This window comes from Danio rerio, chromosome 4 (assembly GCF_052040795.2).
Source record: "Danio rerio strain M-AB ecotype USA chromosome 4, GRCz13ab, whole genome shotgun sequence".
NCBI classification, from domain to species: Eukaryota; Metazoa; Chordata; class Actinopteri; order Cypriniformes; family Danionidae; genus Danio; species Danio rerio.
The window spans coordinates 1,847,806-1,871,762 of NC_141024.2; the positions used below are offsets into that span (position 1 = coordinate 1,847,806).

The 23,957-nt window shown below is 37.4% G+C and overlaps 2 protein-coding genes across 12 annotated transcripts in view; both read left to right on the forward strand.

The window, feature by feature from the left end:
* slc38a4 (solute carrier family 38 member 4) overlaps nt 1-23,957 on the forward strand; it is a 52,122-nt gene that overhangs the window by 21,405 nt on the left and 6,760 nt on the right. For 3 of the 11 annotated variants that reach the window (XM_087246560.2, XM_087246559.2, NM_001005944.2), the window contains 12 exon segments: nt 515-662; nt 827-920; nt 1,455-1,570; nt 6,169-6,242; nt 6,875-6,967; nt 7,897-7,978; nt 8,901-8,983; nt 9,064-9,122; nt 9,528-9,782; nt 10,293-10,372; nt 12,497-12,597; nt 12,810-12,934. In XM_087246560.2, coding sequence (XP_087102686.1) covers nt 556-662; nt 827-920; nt 1,455-1,570; nt 6,169-6,242; nt 6,875-6,967; nt 7,897-7,978; nt 8,901-8,983; nt 9,064-9,122; nt 9,528-9,782; nt 10,293-10,372; nt 12,497-12,597; nt 12,810-12,934 — 1,269 coding nt within the window. In that variant the 5' untranslated portion in view covers nt 515-555. 11 annotated transcript variants of the gene reach the window in all.
* Nucleotides 22,280-23,347, forward strand: LOC148679891 (uncharacterized; the record flags this gene model as incomplete). The annotated part of the gene is made up of 1 exon (XM_088649875.1): nt 22,280-23,347. A coding segment is annotated over one exon (972 nt), but the record flags the coding sequence as incomplete, so codon positions are not given.

Here is a 23,957-nt window from a genome sequence, read left to right on the forward strand (position 1 = left end):
AACATGTTATGAATCTTAAAATATTTGTCTTGGGGTTTCTTTGCTGGAAAAAAATAAGTATAATAAATGTCAAATAACCATGTTGCAATGCTTATTTCAAGATACTGCAGTAAATTAAACACTAAAAATGTGCTTCATTAGTTAGATATTAAAATAAAACCGGCATAAAGTATAAGCATAGTATATTTATTTTTACATTTGAACTCAACCTTGAAATTGGTGGAATAAAACAACAGGATATCGTTTACCATGGTAAAACTGGAAGAGGTCAGATTTGTTTTGTGTTTTGAGTTTATATTGATTCATTTATCACCACAAGTTCAGACGTTCAGTCAATACCTTTGGCTCCAAATCTTGTTGTGCTGAACAGGATCAAGGTCGCTGCTCATAAACACAAGTAGTTAACCTGCCACAATGTAGATGCATTTACATTTACAAAAAAGTCTTAATGTATACATGAAGAATCTCCTTTTATTATAGATTCCAAACTAATAATCTGTGGTTTCGTTTTCAGTAGTTTTCCCCGAGGCTTAACCCGAATAAACAGCTGTAAAGATGGAGCGAATGGAGCTGAAGAAAGTGAGCGCAGAGATGGAGGATGAGAGCAGTGTGGACGACAGCTACAGAGAGAACATGGACTCTGAAAAGGCCACAATCAACAGGTCAGAGTCTTTGCACTGTGTGTTTAACCCTGAAGCTGTCTGATACACACACACACACACAGAACACTGTGACACAGGAATCAGGAGTGTATCTTTAACAGCAAACTAATGTGAGTGTAAAATAACGTGTGTGTGTGTGTGTGTGTGTGTGTTGTGCTTTACAGCCAGTTCCTGGATGAAGATGATGCAGAGAGTCAGAAGTTTCTCACCAATGGCTTGATGAAGAAGAAGAAATATGAGGAATATAATGAAGAATATGTAAGACTTTACTTCTGAAACACATTCATTATGTTCATGACACCCCTCACTCCACCATACCTGATTCTGATTGCTCAATAATGACATCATAATGTAGTTTATTTATTGTTTATATATTTCTCAGGTGCTGATCTTTTTTTAAACACATTTTTAAGCATACATTTAATAACTAATTTCTAATGTGATGACAGTGCATGATATTTTACTAGCTATTCTGCAAGATACTAGTATTCAGCTGAAAGTGACTTTTAAAGGCTTAACTAGGTCCATCTTTTTGCATGGTTTACACTTAATTAAAGAGCTAGTAAATGATTACAGCTCAGATTAATGTTTTGTGTCTAATAGTTTTTTGTAATAATCAGTATAATGCACATCCAGTCGGTTGTTATCACAGAATAAACCCTTCAGTCCTACATAACAGCCCATGATAAACCTGTCAGGCTTTATTCCTCTAGATCAGCTGTCTGCATGTGCATTATTCCTTGCTTTTGCTCTAGTTCCTTCACTGATGAAGCGTCTCTCTTGTTCTCGCAGCACCCGGGTCATGCTTCCTTTGGCATGTCGGTCTTTAACCTCAGTAACGCCATCATGGGCAGTGGGATCCTGGGCCTGTCCTTCGCCATGGCCAACACCGGCATCATCCTGTTTGTGTGAGTGTTTGCCAACATTTCCCACATTACTAGAGCTCTTCTGCATGAGTTCAGCCAGTCATAACACAGATCCTGGAATGCAGATACCAGAACGACAGCATTAGGAGTGTCATTTCTGATCTGTCTATCTGCTTCTTTCTATTTATCTACATTTATCGTAGTTATTTTGTGCTTTTTTATTATTTTAGGACAGGTGTAAAGTGATTAAGTAAAATTGCAACACTGGCAACAAAAAGAAATCACATATACATTATCTGTCTAACTACCAGTCTGTCTGTCTGTCCATCTGTCTGTCTATCTAACTACCTGTCTGCCTGTCAAACTACCTGTCTGTCTGTCTGTCTGTCTATCTACCTGTCTGTCCGTCTGTCTATCTATCTGTCTGTCTATAACTACCTGTCTGTCTATTTATCTATCTACCTGCCTGTCCGTCTTTTCTATCTAACTACCTGTCTGTCGATCTGTCTATCTACCTATCTGTCTGTCTGTCTAACTACCTGTCTGTCCGTCTGTCTATCTATCTGTCTGTCTATCTAACTACCTGCCTGTCCGTCTTTTCTATCTATCTACCTGTCTGTCTGTCTGTCTGTCTGTCTGTCCGTCTGTCTATCTATCTACCTGTCTGTCCGTCTGTTTGTCTGTCTAACTACCTGTTTGTCTGTCTTTCTGTCTGTCTGTCTATCTATCTGTCTAACTACCTGCCTGTCCGTCTTTTCTATCTAACTACCTGTCTGTCTGTCTGTCTTTCTGTTTGTCTGTCTGTCTCTCTGTCTGTCTAACTACCTGTCTGTCTATCTATCTACCTGTCTGTCTGTCTAACTACCTGTCTGTCTGTCTGTCTGTCCGTCTGTCTATCTATCTACCTGTCTGTCCGTCTGTCTGTCTGTCTGTCTAATTACCTGTCTGTCTGTCTGTTTGACTGTCTGTCTAACTACCTGTCTGTCTGTCCGTCTGTCTATCTATCTACCTGTCTGTCCGTCTGTCTGTCTGTCTAACTACCTGTCTGTCTGTCTGTCTGTCTGTTTGTCTGTCTGTCTATCTATCTACCTGTCTGTCCGTCTGTCTGTCTGTCTGTCTAACTACCTGTCTGTCTGTCTGTCTGTCCGTCTGTCTATCTATCTACCTGTCTGTCCGTCTGTCTGTCTGTCTGTCTAATTACCTGTCTGTCTGTCTGTTTGACTGTCTGTCTAACTACCTGTCTGTCTGTCCGTCTGTCTATCTATCTACCTGTCTGTCCGTCTGTCTGTCTGTCTAACTACCTCTCTGTCTGTCTGTCTGTCTGTCTGTCTGTCTGTCTGTCTATCTCGTGTGTGTGATTTAGAATAATAGCATTTTAATATATTATTTTTTTACTGCTTATGTATTCTCAGATTAAATCAAATATTATATCTCATCCTAACCTATGGACTTTATTAATATAACATTAATATTATAATATTCTACAATTTTTTTAATAATAATTAAAGTAAGATTAATATAATAATATATAATTATAATTTAATGGTAAATATAAATAAATAATTTAAAAATTCATTAATTAATTTATTCATTCATTTTCCTTCAGCTTAATCCCTTGTTCATCGCCACAGCGGAGTGAACCGCCATTCAATATAACTATATTTAATAAATATTGTAAATCAAAAATGTTGCTCTTTGCAATAATGATCCATTAGTTAATGTTAGTTTAATGTGTTTACTAACATCAACAAAGAATAAACAATACATGTAGAGCATTTCTTCATAATTATATTAATAATAGAAAACATTTACTAATGCATTATTAAAATACAAATTATTAACATTAAGTTATGCACTGTGAGTTAACAATAACTAACAATGAATGACTTTATTTTCATGAACTAGCATTAAAAAAATGTGTAATAAATACAGTATTGTTCATTTTTGTACATTAGTACATACATTAACTAACATTAAATAATGTGTTAATGGCATTAAATGATGAATCTACATAAGTAAGTGTCTGTAATAGTTTTAAAAGAGAGTACTGACGTGTGCAGTGAATGCAGAACTTCCAGAAAGCCCTTGAGACACTGTTATCAGGGAATGCAGAGCAGACGCCGGTGTGTCAGGGACTGCAGGACATGCTAAACTGCACATAACACTAATCAACTGTGTACGCCTATATTTAGCCCTGTGTCAGCCATTTACTGAGGGGTTAAAACATATGTGTGTGTGTGTGTGTGTACGTGTGTGTACGTGTTTTTGTGACATATCAGGACACAAATCTGTATAATGACATGGGTATGACACAGGTATTACAAAAAGGAGGTGAAATATGAGGACATTGGTGACGTCCTCATTTCTCAAAATGCGTATAAATCACACAGAATGAGTTTAATCAGAGAGTAAAGCTGCACACTGACTCCTGTGATGGTAGGGTTTAGGGGTAGGGTGGGGTGAGGACCATACAAAATACGGTTTAAACAGTATAAAATGAATGGAAACCTATCACTTGATCATTTCTGGGGACAGATATGAACCCAAAAGGGACTAAAAACATTAATATTTTCAAAAACGTCTCTTTGGGGACACTCTTATGTGTAAATGTGTGTTTGTGGTTGTTGAGAGTGATAGTTGTAGGTTATGAAATATATAACTATATCTATATAAAGACAATAGAAGTCTGTTCAGTGTCCCTGTTTAGAGAGTTAAGTAATGGGAGTGTGTGTGTGTGTGTGTACAGTATGTGTTTGTGTGTGTGTGCAGCATGTCTGTCTTTGTGTCTGTTTATTTGTGTGTCTTTGTGGTGTGTGTGTCTGCTTCTGTGTGAAAGTGAGTCTAAATGTGTGTATGTGAGTGTCTGTGTGCTTATATGTGTGTGTTTGTGACTGTGTATATATGTGTCTGACGTGTTTGTGTGTGTGTGTACAGTTTGTCTGTTTCTATGTACTGTGTGTAATTTGTGTGTCTGTGTTTCTGTTCATGTGTGAATGTCAGTGTCTGTGCATGCATTTCCGTGTGTGTGTCTTTTTCTGCATGCGTGTGTGTGACTGACAGCAGTCAGCTGTGTTCGGCTGCAGCTCCGCTGTCCGCCATCGCAGGAGGAATGACACACACACACACACACACACACACACACCTACAGCACGAAGCGTCACCTGAGGGGTGTTCAGGCCAGCGTGTCTCCTTCATTCTCCAGTGAGGGTGTCAGATGGTTATTTCTGGTCTGTGCGCTGCAGGAGGCTGGTGTCCGATGACCCAACCACCATTAACCCATTTTCTCCATGCATCATTCTGTCATTTAGTCCGTCTCTACAGCTGAAACTCGCTCAGACGCAGCAGGGGCTTATGGGTAGTAAGGGTGAGCCGTAGCTGGTTTGTCCCTGTTGATCCAGACCGGGTCATAAATGTGCTGAAACCTGAAAAACCTGGTGCTCACCAGAGCAACACATGTGCTGACTATTATCACCAGCAGAGGGGGCTGTCAGCACTGAGTTTTACTACAACCGTACTATAGTAAAGTGTATTTTACTTCAGTTTATTTACATTTATTTTTGTTTATTCATGTTTATATGCTTATTTACAACTCGTTGTAAATAAATGAACTCATTTACTGTAGTATTAACTGTAGTGAACTCATAAACTGTAAAACTGTAGTGTATTTCAGTTTTGCTACAGTAAACTATGCTGTATTGTAGTATAATATACCCTATAGTTGTAGAAAACTGTAGTATTGGTATTACTACATTATTGGGCAGGGTTTACATCCACTGTGCAAAAAACCTGTGTTGGATAAGTTGGCGGTTCATTCCGCTGTGGCGACCCCTGATGAATAAAGGGACTAAGCTGAAGGACAATGAATATATGAATATTTCATGTGAAAAACCTGGTCATCTGGAAGCATTAGCATTGTTAACACACACACACACACACACACACACACACACAGAAGCACACACACTTTTGTTTTTGTGAAAAGTGGGTACAAAACAACAATCACAGAAGACAGTGTGCAGCTTTACTCTCTGATTAAACTCATCCTGTGTGATTTATAAGATTTCGGAGAAATGAGGACGTCACCAATGTCCTCATATTTCGAGAGGGGTCTGGCTGCAGACTCGGTGCAGTGCAATCTGAGCTGCATCCAATGCTTTTTAATGAGCTCACCTAACCCCACCCCTAACCCTACCCATCACAGTAATGTCACTCGCTTCATTGAGTGCATTGAGTCTGACATTGCATCGCTAAGTGATGCAATCTCAGCTTGCATCATAAAGGCTGCATCCAGATACTATTTCACCTTCTTTTTGTAATACCTGTGTCATACCATCGTCATTATACAGATTTGTATCCTGATATGTCACAAAAACACGTACACACACACACACACACACACACACACACTTCTATATATTTGTAAATGGCCTCTGCATTTAAAAAACTGCTTCAAAAATGAACCTCACCCCATGTTGCTTAACAGGGACTATTAGACGATACAAATAAAGTCTTTCAGAAATAAATAAATAACATGACATTTTATACATATATAATATTTTATGCTTATATTTTTGAGTACATTAATCGTTCACTATCAGCATGTGAACCCATTTATCAAAGTTTCTCTCTTGTTTTCCCAGAATCCTCCTGCTGGGAGTCGCTATCCTCTCGCTATACTCTGTTCATCTCTTATTAGTGACGGCCAAAGAAGGAGGTGAGTTTGTCCACAGATCACACACACACACACACACACACATATATACACAGCTGAAGTCAGAATTATTAGCCACCCTTTGAATTATTATTATTTTTTTTTATATTTCTCAAATGATGTTGAACAGAGCAAGGAAATTTTCACAGTATGTCTGATAATATTTTTTATTCTGAAGAAAGTCTTATTTGTATTATTTTTGGCTAGAATAAAAGCAGTTTTTAATTTATTAAACACCATTTTAAGGTCAATATTATTAGCCCCTTTAAGCTATATATTTTTTTCGATAGTCTACAGAACCAACCACTGTTATACAATAACCTGCCTAGTTAACCTAATTAACCCAGTTAAGCCTTTAAATGTCTCTTTAAGCTATATAGAAGTGTCTTGACGTATATCTAGTCTAATATTATTTACTGTCATCATGACAAAGATAAAACAGATCAGTTATTAGAAATGAGTTATTAACACTTTTATGTTTAGAAATGTGCTAAAAAAAATCTGCTCCATTAAACAGAAATTGGGGAAAACATCAACAAGGGAGCTAATAATTCAGGGTGGCTATTAATTCTTACTTCAGCTGTATATATATTAATATCAAACATATTAATAATCGATATATTCTCTCACTACAGGCTCGCTGATCTACGAGAAGCTTGGAGAAAGAGCGTTTGGATGGCCTGGAAAAATGGCAGCTTTCGGGTCTATAACTCTGCAGAACATAGGAGGTAAATAATTTAGCTTTTTTTTAGCATGAGTGATGTTATGTGATGAGGAATTTTCCTTATTTTAAAGTATTTCCTGAGTGATGTTTAATAGAGCAGCAGATTTTTCTTCTAGGTTTATTATTTATTTATTAGCTCCCTTTAATGTTTGGGAATTGTCTCCAGAACAAACTTCTGTTGTCCAGTGACTTGCCTAGTTAACCTAATAAACATAGTTAAGCCTTTAAGTGAGGTTTATTCATGAACTCATTTCGAGAGGAGCACGCGCACGCCCTTATGATTGATAGCAGCTGATCCTCATTAGCTAACGCATGATTCACCAATCAGACGATTCCTAAATCACTGTAAATAACCAGAGTATCTTACCTTAGCCATCTTCATCTTGAAGACTCCCCCCTTCCACCCCTACTCCTCCCATTTCCTTGTCAGAGCAGCACGGAGGCCCAATGGTTAGCATCATTGCCTCACAGCAAGAATGTCACTGGCTCAGATCTTACCTGGCCAAGTCAGCATTTCTGTGTGGAGTTTGCATGTTCTCCCCATGTTCGCGTGGGTTTTCCAATTGACAACATAGACAAGCGTTGAATCCAGTATTCACACTCTATAGCATTCATAATCTGCATCTACTATTATCAAGCAGGGGAGTTCTCGAGACCTACCTGAGCTCAAACTCCCCTCTCGCCCTGCAACAGGGGGGAGCCCCGGGCTCGAGGATCTCACAAGCTCAGGGCTCTCTCCCGGGACAGCATGCCAAACGCTCTTTATAATCAATCATCAGCTTAGGGCGAACTCTTGAAATGTCACTGAATACTACTATCTTGCAAAATATCTAGTCAAATATGTGCTGTCATCATGGAAAATTAAAATTTTTATTTTATTTATTAAAATTGTTGCGTGAATAATTGTGTTTACTTTGTTTTGTTTGTCTTCAGCCATGTCCAGCTACCTTTTCATAGTCAAATATGAGCTGCCGGAGGTGATACGAGCTTTCCTCGGACTGGAGGAGAGTTCTGGGTAATGAGTGTTTATGATTATTCAGATTTACCAAGTCATAATTATACAATTGAGTAATGTTTTGTCTGTGTTTGTGTGTGCAGTTAATGGTATCTGAATGGGAATTGTGTGGTGGTGTAATTACTGTAGTATACTTTAGTTTTACTACATTAAGCTGTGGTGTATTGTAGTATAATCCACCCTATAGTTGTAGTAAACTAGAGTATTGCATCACTTGTTTATATTAATAAGGTTGATGTGTTACCATAGCAACTATAGAAATACCACAACAGATCAATCACTATAGTTGATGTGTTACCGTAGGAACTGTAGAAAGTCCACAACAGATCAATTACTATAGTTGTTGTGTTACCATAGCAACTGTAGAATCACCACAACAGATCAATCACTATAGTTGATATGTTACCGTAGCAACTGTAGAAAGTCCACAACAGATCAATTACTATAGTTGAGGAGTTACCATAGCAACTGTAGAATCACCACAACAGACCAAATACTATAGTCAATGTGTTACAGTAGCAACTGTAGAATTACCACAACAGATCAATTACTATAGTTGATGTGTTACCGTAGCAATTGTAGAAAGTCCACAATAGATCAAGTACAATAGTCAATGTGTTACCATAGCAAGTGTAGAATCAGCAAAAGGTCAGTTACTATGGTCGATGTGTTACACTATCAACTGTTGAATCACCACAACAGATCAATCACTATAGTTAATGTGTTACAGTAGCAACTGTAGAATCACCACAATAGTACTTTACTATAGTATAGATAAAATATTACTACAGTATTTTTCAGCAATTGTGAGATTGCTTGAACTGTGCGAGAGTTCTGGGTAATGAGTGTTTATGATTAGTGGGATTAATCAAGTCCTAATTATACAGTGTGATGTTCTGATCATTTGTCTATGTGTGTGCAGTGAATGGTATCTGAATGGGAATTATGTGGTGGTGCTGGTGTCCATCGGCATCATTTTACCTCTATCTCTGCTGAAAAACCTGGGTGAGTCCTGCATTAGAGCAACAGAGAGAGTTTGTGAGGGTGTTTGTGATGTGTTTCTGAATGTTTGCTGTGTCCTGCAGGGTATCTGGGCTACACCAGCGGCTTCTCTCTCTCCTGTATGGTCTTCTTCCTGGGAGTGGTACGTTTACTGATGCTGATTCACTTTATTTGCTTCGCTTTTAGTTCTTAAATGTCCTACTACGTGTTTTAAATTTTCTTTTATGTATTCATAATTTTTAAAATTATTTTAATCATGAACTGATTTTTTATTTGATGTGTGAGATAATAAAATAAACTAAAATATAGTTTTTATTCATAATTTTTTAAATTTTAAAAATAATTTTCCAACTAGTGTAGTAATGAAACAGCTTGTCTTTTTATTCTATCTGCAATAAACTTACCTGTGAGCACTTGCTGTTATGCATTTGATATATTTTTATAATTGCATATATTTGTCATAATGCAGCATATTTCATCACTGAATCTAACTGTCATTTGCGTTTCTTTTAGTTGTTTCTAACTGAATTCATGTTGTATTTGTCAGCTGATCTACAAGAAGACGATCCTGCCGTGTCCTCTTCCATTCTTCTTCGAGCACGGCTCAAACGTTAGCATAAATGGATCGGATGCGATAGCTCTGTACGGACTGCACAACGCCTCGGCTCTGGCGTACATGTCAGAAACGGCTGCAAACGCCGTGGATCCACACACACCGCTCCACGACTCGGTGCAGTTCAGCGCTCACCCGGAGGACCACCAGGACATGTGCACGCCCAAATACTTCATCTTCAACTCACAGGTTAATACACAGATGATGAGGATAATGAGTGTGTGTTGTTTAGTTGAAGTCACAATTATCAGCCCTTCTTCATTTTCTTTCCAATGTTTCCCAAAAGATGTTGAACAGATTCAGGAATTTTTCACAGTATTTCCTCTAATATTTGTTCTTCTGGAGTAAGTCTGATTTGTTTTATTTCGGCTAGAATAAAAACAGTTCTTAATTTTTTAAAGCCATTTTTAAAGCTGGAAGTATAGCAATACAGTACATTTTAATGTTGTGTGGACATTTTTTTGGTTCCAATGATATAAATGGCTCTTAAACTAGACCGAATGGAGTGTTTTGCAAATGTAAAAAGGCAGATTGTTAGCTGTGTGTGTTGAGTTTTGGGGTTGAAGACTGAATATACAGCATGTACAGTAGAAGCTTGATTACAGATATGGGGAGAGCACCTAAAGAAAGCTGTACAAGTGTTTGTGTGTGTGTGAATGTGAGAAGAGCCTGATTGTGTTTGTTCTCTTTGTTTTTCAGACCGTTTACACTGTTCCCATCCTCGCCTTCGCATTTGTGTGTCATCCTGAAGTTCTGCCTATCTACAGTGAACTGAAGAAGTGAGATTATTATTATTATTATTATTAATAGTATAGGTATTAGTAGTGTAGTAGTAGTTGTATTGTCCTGTAATAAATTTGGTTTATATTGTTTATAATTATTATATCTCTCAAAGATGGGTTGTGGCTGGAAGGGCATCCGCTGCGTAAAAACATGCTGGATAAGTTGGCGGTTCATTCCGCTGTGGCGACCCCAGATTAATAACAGGACTAAGCCAAAAAGAAAATGAATGAATGAATAATTATTACATATCCTTAAAATAATTATTATTATCAGGCCTTGACATTAACTATTCTGATCACCAGCCACTGCGACTAGCAGTTTTCCAGCGCCATTTTCACTTGCCACAATTTTGTTGTTGGAAATGTCTTTATATGCACAAATTTGACTTTGACATGCTAAAAAGACTAGATTTAAATGTTGTGTTATATTCATTCAACTTTTATTTGTGTGATGTGTTTGACCTTGCTCAATAAGCATGAGCAAATGGTGGCTTCAGTGTCATGTTGCAATTAGTTTTATTACACAAGGCTTCAGTCAACACTAAGGATTTACCTGTTTTTTCTCTGGCCAGCATCAAACTAATTATTTCCTTGCCACAAATTGTAAACAATGTGTCAAAACAAGCCAAATATAGTGGTATACTAAAACTAAACATACGTTTTATACATAAAACTTTATATGAACTTAAATCTTTAGTGACGAGCCAGCGCTGATTATTTTCAACCAGCCAACGTGGCTAGTGGGGGTGGCTGTTTAACCTGACTCCCGCATTGAAAATCCACCCGCATCTGGCTGGTTGGTGGGTGTTAATGTCAAGCCCTGATTATTATATATAGATAAATAAAGAGGAAACTGACTGGAGAAGAAACAAACCTTTATAACTTTTATAACCCAAAGTTTTGTTCTTTCTTCATCAGTTTATTTATTTATGAAATGCAATAATCCAGGGGTGCTGGATTATTGCTGGATTAGTCCTGGAGGGCCTGTGTCCTATAAAGTTTAGTTCCAACCCCAATGAAACATACCTGGACAAGCTAATCAAGCTCTTACTATTGACCTTATTCTAAAATGCGGAAGTGCATCTGTTTTCGCGATTGTCTTAGAACTTCCGTTTCAGTCACCTATGGGAGAAATGACAAGGAATAATAAACGGCAGAAAACGGTCAAACTACTTGCTCTACAAACAAATGTTTGCATGACTATACAGACCAAGTAGAATAATATAATAGGGAAATATCAGTTTGCAACATCAAACAGCGAAACGAGCAGTTTTTAATGTCTAAAAATGAATGGAAATGAATGAGACCGGAAGTCTCGTGCCAAAAAGATTCAAATGGCAGCGCCCGCTCGTCTGCGGAGAATAAGGTCAATATTACTTAGTATGCTTGAAGGCTGGTGTGTTGGAGGAAGTTGGAGCTAAACTATGCAGGACACCAGCCCAACAGGACTGAGTTTGGGCACCCCTGCTATAATCTGTAGAAATAGATAAAGAGCTTTTCTGCTTGTCGACTGTAGTCTAGATAACACACTTTAAAAAATGTATAATCTATAATGGGGTGGCGCAGTGAGTAGCACGTTCGCCTCACTGCAGGAAGGTCGCTGGGTCGATCCTCGGCTCATTTGGCGTTTCTGTGTGGAGTTTGCATGTTCTCCCTGCGTTTGCCTCCGGGTGCTCCGGTTTCCCCCACAGTCCAAAGACATGCGGTGCAGGTGAATTGGGTTGGCTAAATTGTCCATAGCGTATGAGTGTGTATGTGTGGATGTTTCCCAGAGATAGGTTGCGGCTGGAAAGGCATCCGCTGCGTAAAAACTTGCTGGATAAGTTGGCGGTTCATTCCGCTGTGGCGACCCCAGATTAATAAAGGGACTGAGCTGACAAGAAAATGAATGAATGAATATATAATCTATAATTTTTGGTTTAAAACAGCTCCAGATCCAGCATACAAAAGCAAAGATGCCATTTAGTATATATCAGGAATTTTGTAGCATTAGGCATTAAAACCAACAGCTGCATGACAATATAACTACATCTTTTCACCCCCAACATCTCAGATGTGTGTTAGAGCTGTTAGTGTTGTGTTTGTGACGTGTGTGTGTGTGTGTGTGTTGTTGTGTTTCAGTCGCTCTCGTCGGAGGATGCAGTCTGTCTCAAACCTCTCCATCTTGGCTATGCTGGTTATGTACCTGCTGTCTGCTCTCTTCGGTTATCTGACGTTTTATGGTATGTCACACACACTCTTTCATCGCTTCTTGTGTGTATTGCCTCTTGTTGAATCACTCCTCAATTGTTAGTCGCTTGGGCAAAAGCATCTGCTTAATGTATTGTAGACTTACATGCCATCACACACTCCTGTGGAGCAGAAACACTTACTGTGTGTTTGTGTGTGTGTGTGTTTGTGTGTGTGTGTGTTTGTGTGTGTGTGTTTGTTTCAGATCATGTGGAGGCCGAGCTGCTGCACACCTTCACCAAGGTCTACAAGTTCGACACGATGCTGCTGATGGTGCGACTGGCGGTGCTGACGGCCGTGACGCTCACCGTACCTATCGTACTCTTCCCCGTGAGTGACTAAACACACACACACACACATCTGCAGGAAACATGATGCACATCACCCTCCCTCATGCTCATACACCTGAAGTGTGTTCGATGGCATTTTGCTGCTCTTCTACTCATTAATACACTCCTGTAGTGTCTGTAAATGTCCAGCAGATGGTGCAGAACAAATAGATTTTAGAGAACATATAGCAGGGGTGTCCAAACTTTTAGGACACACGCCCCCCCCAAGTTTGTCCAATTTCACTCGCGCACCCCTCCCTCGAGCCAAAATTATAATGCAAACATCACTCACATATTATTTGCTGCGTTTAAAGTGCATATAGCATTAATTACATTGAAACATAAATACCTCACCTGGTTCAGTGTGATGGCTGAGCCTGTTTTTTGTGAGGACAACTTGCTAATCTGTGGTCGGATTCCGGACACGACTAACTGTAAATCATCTTCCACTGTCAATAAACGTGAGCCAAAGCCTACATGCTTTTGATGTACGTACATGCAGAAAGTTCTGCTTCGCCAAGCCAAGTTCACAGAGCCCTGATGGTGTGGTTGAGTCGAACATTGAGCATGTTTACATAAGCAACAATACCTTCATACGATTTTAATATGATTAAGACAATGCTCTGATTCGAGTCTACCATGTAAACAGCGATTTTTGATGACCTTAATCTGACTAAAGTCATAACTGAACTAAACAGAAATGGAATTAAGACATGTGGAGTGTGCAGATATTATTATTATTGAAGTGAACACTGCAATCAAACTATTACAGTCATGTAGGACTTTTAGCCATATTTTGTGACAAAATCCACACACACACCGCAAAATGCGACAATAGTATCTGGATGCAGCCTTTATGATGCAAGCTGAGATTGCATCACTCAACCATGCAATGTCAGACACAATGCACTCAATGAAGTGATGTCACTGTGACGGGTAGGGTTAGGGGTGGGGTTGGGTGAGCGCGTTAAAAAGCATTGGATGCAGCTCAGATTGCACTGCACCAGTTCTGCAGCCAGACCCCTCTCAAATGCGAAGGTTTTTTTTTTCTTTCCATTCGGGTTTCCATTAAAACAACACTTCCACCAGTCCTTACTTTATATTCGCGTCTAATACTCCAGTCACAGGGGCATGAATGAAATGTTCATGAGTGAAACTTGAAGCGAACTGCAGTAAAGTCGAAAAACTACGATGAAACACCCAAAATCACATGAGCCTCTGCAGGAAACCCGAATAGCGTTGTGATGCAACATTCAAAAGGCACTTCACGTAACACCTTAATTACATTATTGTCTTAAGACAAATAACTGATGTCCATGTAAACATAGTCAGTAGTCTTCATAGCTAGTGAAAGATACAAATGGGCGTCCTGCTGATTTGATTCAGAAGGGCACTTTTTTGTCAGACGGCTCACCGGTTTGACTTTCATTCATTCATTCATTATAAACAGCACCCGCTCCATTTTATTTGTGCATATTTTACTGGAACGCATTAACTCTACAGGGGCCTGATAGTCAGCTGTGGAGCTGACGTTAATCATATTCCCTCTAGTGTACGTGTAAAAATCATCATCAAAATTACCAGTGCACGCCCCCCTTTATAGGTGCTGGCGCCCCACAGTTTGAAAACCCCTGTCATATAGCAGGGGTGTCCAAACTCCAGTGTCCTAATCAAACACACCTGAACCAGCTAATTAAGCTCTTATTAGATATACTAGAAATGTCCTGGCAGGTGTGCTGGTGCAAGTTGGAGCAAAACTCAGCAGGACACCGGCCCTGCAGGACTGAGTTTGGAAACCCCTGCCATATACTGTAGTATAGAGTTTATCTATAGTATTGATCAAAAAAACTTTTGCTCTTATTCACTTTCATTGATTTTTTTTTTTGTTACGGCCCGCTCATTTGAGTCACAACATAAAATAGAGATCTAACAACACAATAGTCTGAATGCTAAATATTTATTGTGAATGAAACTAATAGAACAATCATCCGGCAAAACAAACAAATGTCTAGGGAAAATAATGAAGGTAAAAAACTTAAGATATAATCAAAACAAAACTTTAACTATATTATATAAATAATGCAAACCAAAAGCATAAGGTTAATGAGTCAAGGAGATGGCAGGTCTTGACATGATTACGTCCAAATAGCCACACGGCACTGGGGAAGCCAGCACAACAACTCTTATTTATATGAACCAGGTGGTGATCTGCCAGTCAGGATCTGCCACATAATCCAATCCAGAATCTCGGGGTTGTCACATTTTAGACATTTAAAACATCTCGTTACGCTGCTTCATGTTGCAAACTGATGTTTTCCTATTATATTAATCTTTTGTATGTATAATCATGAACATACTTGCTTGTAGAGCGAGCATGCTGACTGTTTTCTGCTGTTGATTATTCCTAGTCATTTCTCCCATAGGCAACAGAATCAGAAGTTATAAAACAATCACAAAAACGAGCGCACTTCTGCAGAATAAGCTCAAAAATATTGTTCATTTTAAAACACATATTGAGGGCCATTGCAGAAATATATATTCAATGCAGGCAGATTGAAAAAGCTTGTTTGATTAACATATAAAACCGTTTTTAGACAGACAGAGGGCGCTCAAGAGCTTCTTATATTCTCATCATCAAGCCCCGCCCCTTTTCTCTGTGAGGGCAGGGCGAGCAAAGGGAATGGAATATTACCTGATGCAGTGCAGTGACCTTGCCAAAGATGCAGTTACTGCATGTGGCCACCAAGCAAAGTGGCGCTATAAACACACGCAAAACCATGCTCAGGTTCAGATCAGGCTTCATGGAGCTTTTGTGATTATTGTTTTTAGTGTTTGGCCTTGGTGTTGCTCTTAAATGTCACGGCCTTTTGTGAGCGAGACGTCTTTGTTTTGTCTGAGAGCCACCGGGACCTTCAGTTTGACTCACAGAAACAACACACACACATATGAGCTCTAGTCTGATGATGACGATGCCTTCACTCTTTGATCATAATATAATAAAGCCAGTTTGAGCTGTTGAATTAAACACATCACTTAGTGATTATTTCATTTTTGTATTCATTAAATAATTATTTCATCACTATCAAAAAATTACACACAATTAAGCCAAACAGCCACAACGTTTTGTGGATACTTATAAAATTAATATTAATAATGCATTTAGGAATAAACAATAATTATTAGATAATAATAATAATTATACAATAAATAATGGCAGAAAAATGAATGTTAGAATAAACAAAAATAAATAAATACAATTAAACTGAATAATTACTTGTTGTGCATATTGAAAAACGGCATGCAAAAAAACATTTATTACAGTTGTTATTGATTATTAAAATAAAGCTGAAACAAAATATAGACAATTGTTTAAAGTTGGAAATAAATTAAACATTTTAATGGAAATGAATAGAATAAATCCAAACACTACATTTAAAAGTAAACATAAATGATGATGATGATGATCATAATAATAATATATTTCAAAATGAACAATAAGTAATTAAATTAAATGGAATATTTACACAGCTTGAAATGGATTTCTAGACATTTTGCATCCATTTTAATGTGGAAGGTGTAAGCGTTTTTAAAACCGGGATACATTTCTCTGAGAAGCAAATTGACATATATAAATATATAATCTGAAAAAGCATTTAAAATGAGGTCAATTAAAACCAAAATGCATTAAACAGTGCTTACTCTACATATTTGGGACTTAACAGTGAATAATAATGCACAGTTATCATAATAAATACATGCAAGGAGGAAAATAAAGTGTTTGCAGTAAAAACTAATTGAAGTTTCTTCCCCAAAACCCTTCCTCGGCACATGTACAGTCTGACTGATAGGTGAGGCTGTATGTGATTGGCTGATTTCTGACTGGTTGCCCAGGCGACTCAGATATAAGCTCTGTCCCAGATCCAGGACACTCAGAGCATCCAGAGCGAGTGCAACCTGATGCGGAGCGTTCCCAAAAAGCGCATCCAGTGCTGTGAATCAGGAGCACATTAGTATCATTATTACATTTCTTATGAGCAGAGACAGCTGTGGCCTTATAAAGGCCTGCAGACGCTCAGATCCTGTTTCACTGAGAGCACACACAGGACATTCAGCTACTTTCACTCATCTGGAGTTTATAATGGATTTCAAGGGACTTTGAGTCTGTATTGTGAAATGTTTTATTTATTTATTTGATTTTTTGTGTAAATTCTAAACAAATCAATTTGTAAAAAATAATAATTATAATAGGGCATCATGGTGGCGCAGTGGGTAGCACGATCGCCTCACAGCAAGTAGGTCACTGGTTCAAGTCCCGGCTGAGTCAGTTGGCGTTTCTGTGTAAAGTTTGCATGTTCTCCTTGTGTTGGCGTTGGTTTCCTCCGGGTGCTCCCACAGTCCAAACACATGCGCTATAGGGTAATTGAATAATTGGCCCTAGTGTATGTGTGTGAATGCAAGAGTGTATGGGTGTTGCCAGTACTGGGTTGTGGCTAGAAGGGTATCCACTGCCTTTATATTAGCTTATAAAACATGTGCTGGATGAGTTGTCGGTTCATTCCACTGTGGTGATAAAGGGACTAAGCCGAAAATGAATGAATGAATGAATAATCATAGTATAATAATAGTAATATTAATAATTTTAAGCACTTTGAGTTTAAAGAAAGCACATTACAAATAAAAAGTATTAATATTATTATTAATAAAAATACATGTCTAATAAAATATTTTGTACAATTTCACAGTATAATGACAATAGTTTAATATAACATTTTATAATATTATATATAAATAATGAAAATGTTTGGAGTTAAATTTGACCTTTATTTGACATTTATAAATATTTAAAACAGTAATTTATTTTTAGTTTTAAATACATAAATGATGTATAAAGCTAAATGTGTATTTGTATTTAATGTACTTTACTGTTTAAGTTTAATTTAATTTATGGTTTTTATGTAATATTTTCTGATAGTTTATAGGCCTATAATTATGTAATTTATATAAATAATAATGGTTACAAAAATATTATTAACACTATTAGTATGTTTGTTTTTAAATCTATAATATATTAATATAATTTTATTAAATGTGTATTTGTATTTAATGTACTTTAGTGTAGTTTAATTTAATTTATATAATGTTTTTAACTAATTAAATAATATCTATCAATATATTAAGTTACAAAAAATATGAAAAACACTATAATTATGTTTAGTTTTAAATATTTAAAAGATGCATGTTTATTTTTATTTATTTAAAATGTTTAATTTATTTATTTTTCTACTTGGTAGGTACTGCATTTGAATTTAAGCGTACTTCTCGACCGTTAGAAAAGTACATTCAGTATGGTATGAAGGTGATGATACTACATCCGCTATTTTGTCATGATCACATGACATACCCCCGTGTGTTGCGTCACTTCACTCCCATCATGGGATATTGTAACGCCCATATGATGCGCACTTCAGAATTTCGCTGGTAATAGTAGAGCCGGGTACTTCTCGCATACTGTTTTTCCAATTCTATGAATTCGGACATACTACTCAGCTACTATAGTATGGAAGTATGCGGTTTTGGACACAGCCTATTAGATTTACTTTTTAATGTACTTTAATGTATAATTACCATAGCAACTGTGGAATCACCACAACAGATCAATTACTATAGTTGTTTTATTACCATGGCAACAATAGAATTATCCCAACAGATCATTCACTATATGTATTACCATGGCAACTATAGAACCATCACAACAGATCATTCACTGTAGTTGTTTTATTACCATGGCAACTATAGAATCTTAACTACAGATCAATTACTATAGTTGTTTTATTACTATGGCAAATAATAAATAATTGTATTTTGTAATTTTTTAAATATATATATATATATATATATATATATATATATATATATATATATATGTTTAAATATTTCAGTAAAGATTTAAAATATTATTGCTAATATCTGAAAAAGTATTGTAGATTTACAAATATGAATCTAATATCATTATCTTAACGTTGACCTGTGATTATGGTGGTCTGTAGGCTTGACCCTGAGTTGCTTGGCTTGACAAACGACACTGTGATTGATGTGTGGTCAGTGTAACCCAGGGTCAGAGGTCACGTCAGGGTCAGTCACATGATCAGCCATGAATGATGATAAATTCACATGTGAATGAGAGAAAAGCAGTGAGAGCTGCTGATGTGAGCTGTGTTTCTGAACAGAACTGGTGTTTTGTGTGTGTGTGTGTGTGTGTGTGTGTGTGTGTGTGTGTGTGTGTGTGTGTGTGTGTGTGTGTGTGTGTGTGTGTGTGTGTGGTTTTTTCGTCTGTGTTTGGGAGCTTAGAATCTATTTCTAGAGTGGTTTCTGTGAAACTAGCATGCTAAGCTGCTCATTTCAGCTCATTAAACCACAGTGAGGCTGACGGGGTGTTATCTCTAGAATACACTGTACAAAATGTCTGTTAATGAACCGTTTCTCTATTTTTCCTGTCTTCCATTTATTTGCGGTTGTGAGTTGCATTATGGGATGTTGATCTCTGCTCGGTCGACTTTTGATGTTGAAAATTCAACCCCACAGTCTGACAAAGTGTCTTTTGTTGACATTTTTAGTAGTTTAAGATACTATAATGAACAAGACATAATCTATAGATCAGTGGTCTCAAACTCCTGGAGGACCACAGCTCTTTATAGTTTAGCTCCAACCACCTCAAACTCACACCTGCTTAATGTTACACTGTAAAACACAACATACAACTTTATCAGATGAAATGAGTGTAGTGAACTCATTGACTGAGGTTAATTCTACTCATTTGAAAAGAGTTTTGAACCCTGTGTTGAAGGTAATGAGTTCATTTAAATTGAAGTAATGAGGTATTTAATTGAGTAAGTTTACAGTACTCGTATAGATACGTTTCTGGTAACACTTTACAATAAGTTTCATTAGTTAATGCATTTACTAACATGAACTAATCATGAACAACACTAGTACAACATTTATTAATCATATTTGAACATTTACTAATGCATTATTAACATTCAAGTCCATGGTTGTTAACATTAGTTAATGCACCATGAGTTAACATGAACTAACAATGAACAACTGTATTTTCATTAACTAAAGTTTACTAACATGAATAAATACTGTAGTAAATGTATTGTTCATTGTTTGTTCATGTTAGTAAATGCATTAAGTAACATTAACTAATGAACTATTGTAAAGTGTGACCACATTTCTTAACTCAAATGGTTTTATATAGCATTCGGTGTCCTCAAATGGTTTGAGTTGCCTTAACTTATTGAGTTTTACTGTGCTCAGATTGCTTCGATTACTCAAATGGATTAAGTTCACAGAACTCATTTGGATCCGTTTTTGAACTTAAATGGTTTGTTGCAATCGGTTTCCTCAAATGGTTTGAGTTACCTTCGCTTTTGGGTTTTACAGTGTAGTAGTCTTGAACATCTTGATTAGTTGGATCAGTGGTGTTAGATTAGGGTTGGAGTCAATCTGTGCAGAGCTGCGGCCCTCCAGGAATTCAGTTTGAGACCTATGATATAAAGCTAAATAAGTCTGTAAAATAACTGTAAATGTGCTGGCAGTTTAATATGGGGTTTTTAAAGCACCAACCAACACAATATAGCACAACACAATATAACTATTAAAATGGTCATAAGTAGGGCCAGACGGAATCTGCTGACTTTTTTGTTATTTCTGTGGAGAATTTTGGTAAAAATCTGCAGATTTCTGCGGAATTAGTTTGGGAGTATTGTAACTAAAACCTTAATTAGTGAAATAAAAATTAAAACCTTTTTAACTTTTATTTAATGTTTAAATTGCAAATCTAATTAAATTAACTTTATTTGGTAAACAAAGCAAGTCTCTCATATAATATCTCTACTAAAAGACAGAAAATGTTACTTTACAAACTGCATTGTACAGTAATCAGATGAACATGTTCATATTAGTCAATAATATTACTGTAATTAATAAAATAAACTAAATAAATTTAGATTTACACACATTTACTCAAGTAAATAAACAGAATTAATGATGGGCTAAAAATCTGCACAGATTTCGTGTGGGCCTAGTCATAAGTCATATGTTCAAAACTTTCCAATGTATCATACTGAAATTAATTAGTATTAAACTAAATTATCTTAATTGATAATAAATAATCATAATTGAGCATAAATAAATGGGGCAAATTAAAAACACGAATCACAAAATGCAGAAAACTGCTAATTTATGGATATTTTTACCAGTGTACATACAGTCGATATGCAGAAATCTCTCACACATTCCTCACATTATAGCATTTCATAAATACATATGAAAACTGAAAAAGAAACAAAACATTAGGTGACTGATTTGAATTCAGCCATTTTTAATAATATTCACAGTTGAATTTATAAAAGTGATTTTTGCATAATAGGTCCTATTTAAATATCTGCAAACACATTATAGTATTTTGCATACATACACTTGCATAAAGCGCCTTTAATGTGTCCCTGCTGAATAAAAGTGATCATTCAAGTTAAACAGGTTGCTCCAAAAAATATTTTATCTGCTTGTTCAAATTACTTATTGAAAATGAGCTGAAAGAACACAATTCTTGAGGTTTTTTTGGCACAACTTTAGTTCAATCAACTTAAAATAGGAAAAACCATTAAGTTAACTCAATTGATTTGCATTGGGACGACATGAAGGGATTGTGTGGAGCTCTGCATTTTTTTTACAGTGAGTGATGTGTTGTATTTAAAGTGCTTCACTCGAAATGAACTCTCAGTGAGCTGAAGTGTGAGTATCACGGCTATTATTAGTGAGTTTCTCCTTTAGTAAAGTCTGTTTGAGTTTGAGCGTCTGCCACAGACAGAAGACTCTCTCAGTAAATCTCACACATTGAGTCGGCGCTGGACTGTCGAATAGTTTGCGGTCAGACAGGCAGCGAGCTGAAATGTGGCACCAAGGTGACGCTAGAAAACTGGGCTTTATGTAAGAGTCGTGGAGCAGCGTCTCTTCTGTCCTGAACTGCCTGTCAGAGCATTGCGCAAGACTGTCATCTGCTGACTTAATTACATTAGGAGCCCTACACACGCTAACAGACGAACCAGAAGTTATTAAAGGATGACTGAGAACTCCATTCATCTAGTTGTTGCTACTAAAATCATTTTTTAAGGATCAGGATACATTTGTTTATGTTGTTATATATATTATTCATACAGGAGTGAACAGTTGAATAGTTTTAGGACAACTTTGATGAAAGATATACACAGAGAGAGATATATTTGTTACTGTTTTATGCAATAAAGTGACTTAATTAATACTTTGCATAAAACAGTAACATATATCTGTCTGTCTGTCATTCTATTTATCCGTCTATTATTCTTTCTTTCTATCATTCTATCATCTGTCTGTCCGTCTATGCGTCTATCTATCTATTGTCTTTCTGTCTATCCATCCTTCCATTCATCCATCCATCCATCCATTCACCTATCCAACCATCCACCCATCCATCCACCCATCCATCCACCTATCCAACCATCCATCCATCCATCCATCCACCTATCCAACCATCCATCCATCCACCCATCCATCCATCTATCCAGCCATCCATCCATCCATCCACCTATCCAACCATCCATCCATCCACCTATCCAACCATCCATCCATCTATCCATCCATCCATCCATCCACCTATCCAACCATCCATCTATCCATCCATCCACCCATCCATCTAACCATCCATCCATCCACCCACCATCCATCCACCTATCCATCCATCCACCTATCCATCCATCCATCTATCCATCCATCCATCCACCTATCCAACCATCCATCCATCCACCTATCCAACCATCCATCTATCCATCCATCCATCCACCTATCCATCCATCCATCCACCTATCCAACCATCCATCCACCTATCTATCCATCCATCCACCTATCCAACCATCCATCCACCTATCCATCCATCCATCCACCTATCCAACCATCCATCTATCCATCCATCCACCTATCCAACCATCCATCCATCCACCTATCCAACCATCCATCCACCTATCCAACCATCCATCCACCTATCCAACAATCCGTCTATCCATCCATCCATCCATCCACCTATCCAACCATCCATCTATCCATCCATCCATCCACCCATCCATCTAACCATCCATCCATCCACCCACCATCCATCCATCCATCCATCCACCTATCCAACCATCCATCCACCTATCCAACAATCCGTCCATCCATCCATCCATCCATCCACCTATCCAACCATCCATCTATCCATCCATCCATCCACCCATCCATCTAACCATCCATCCACCCACCATCCATCCATCCATCCATCCACCTATCCAACCATCCATCCATCCATCTATCCATCCATCCATCCACCTATCCAACCATCCATCCATCCACCTATCCAACCATCCATACATCTATCCATCCATCCATCCACCTATCCAACCATCCATCCATCCACCTATCCAACCATCCATCCACCTATCCAACCATCCATCCACCTATTCATCCATCCATCCATCCACCTATCCAACCATCCATCCACCTATCCAACCATCCATCTATCCATCCATCCATCCACCTATCCAACCATCCATCCATCCATCCATCCATCCATCCAACCATCCATCCACCTATCCAACCATCCATCTATCCATCCATCCATCCACCTATCCAACCATCCATCCATCCATCCATCCACCTATCCAACCATCCATCCACCTATCCATCCATCCATCCATCCATCGTTTTATATATCTATTGTTCTATCATTCAATCTATCGCTCTACCTATCATATTTCATAAAACAATTTCTTTATATACATGTCTATGTAATTAAATGTTTTTTAAATATAATAATAATTTTACATGCTAATAATACATTGATATATATTGTTTTATAGTAATTCAGTTATTTTCACGTCATGCATATTCATTTACTCATTTGAAATGTAGTCTACTATCATATGAAATTATTCTTTGTGAAAGTTGATCCT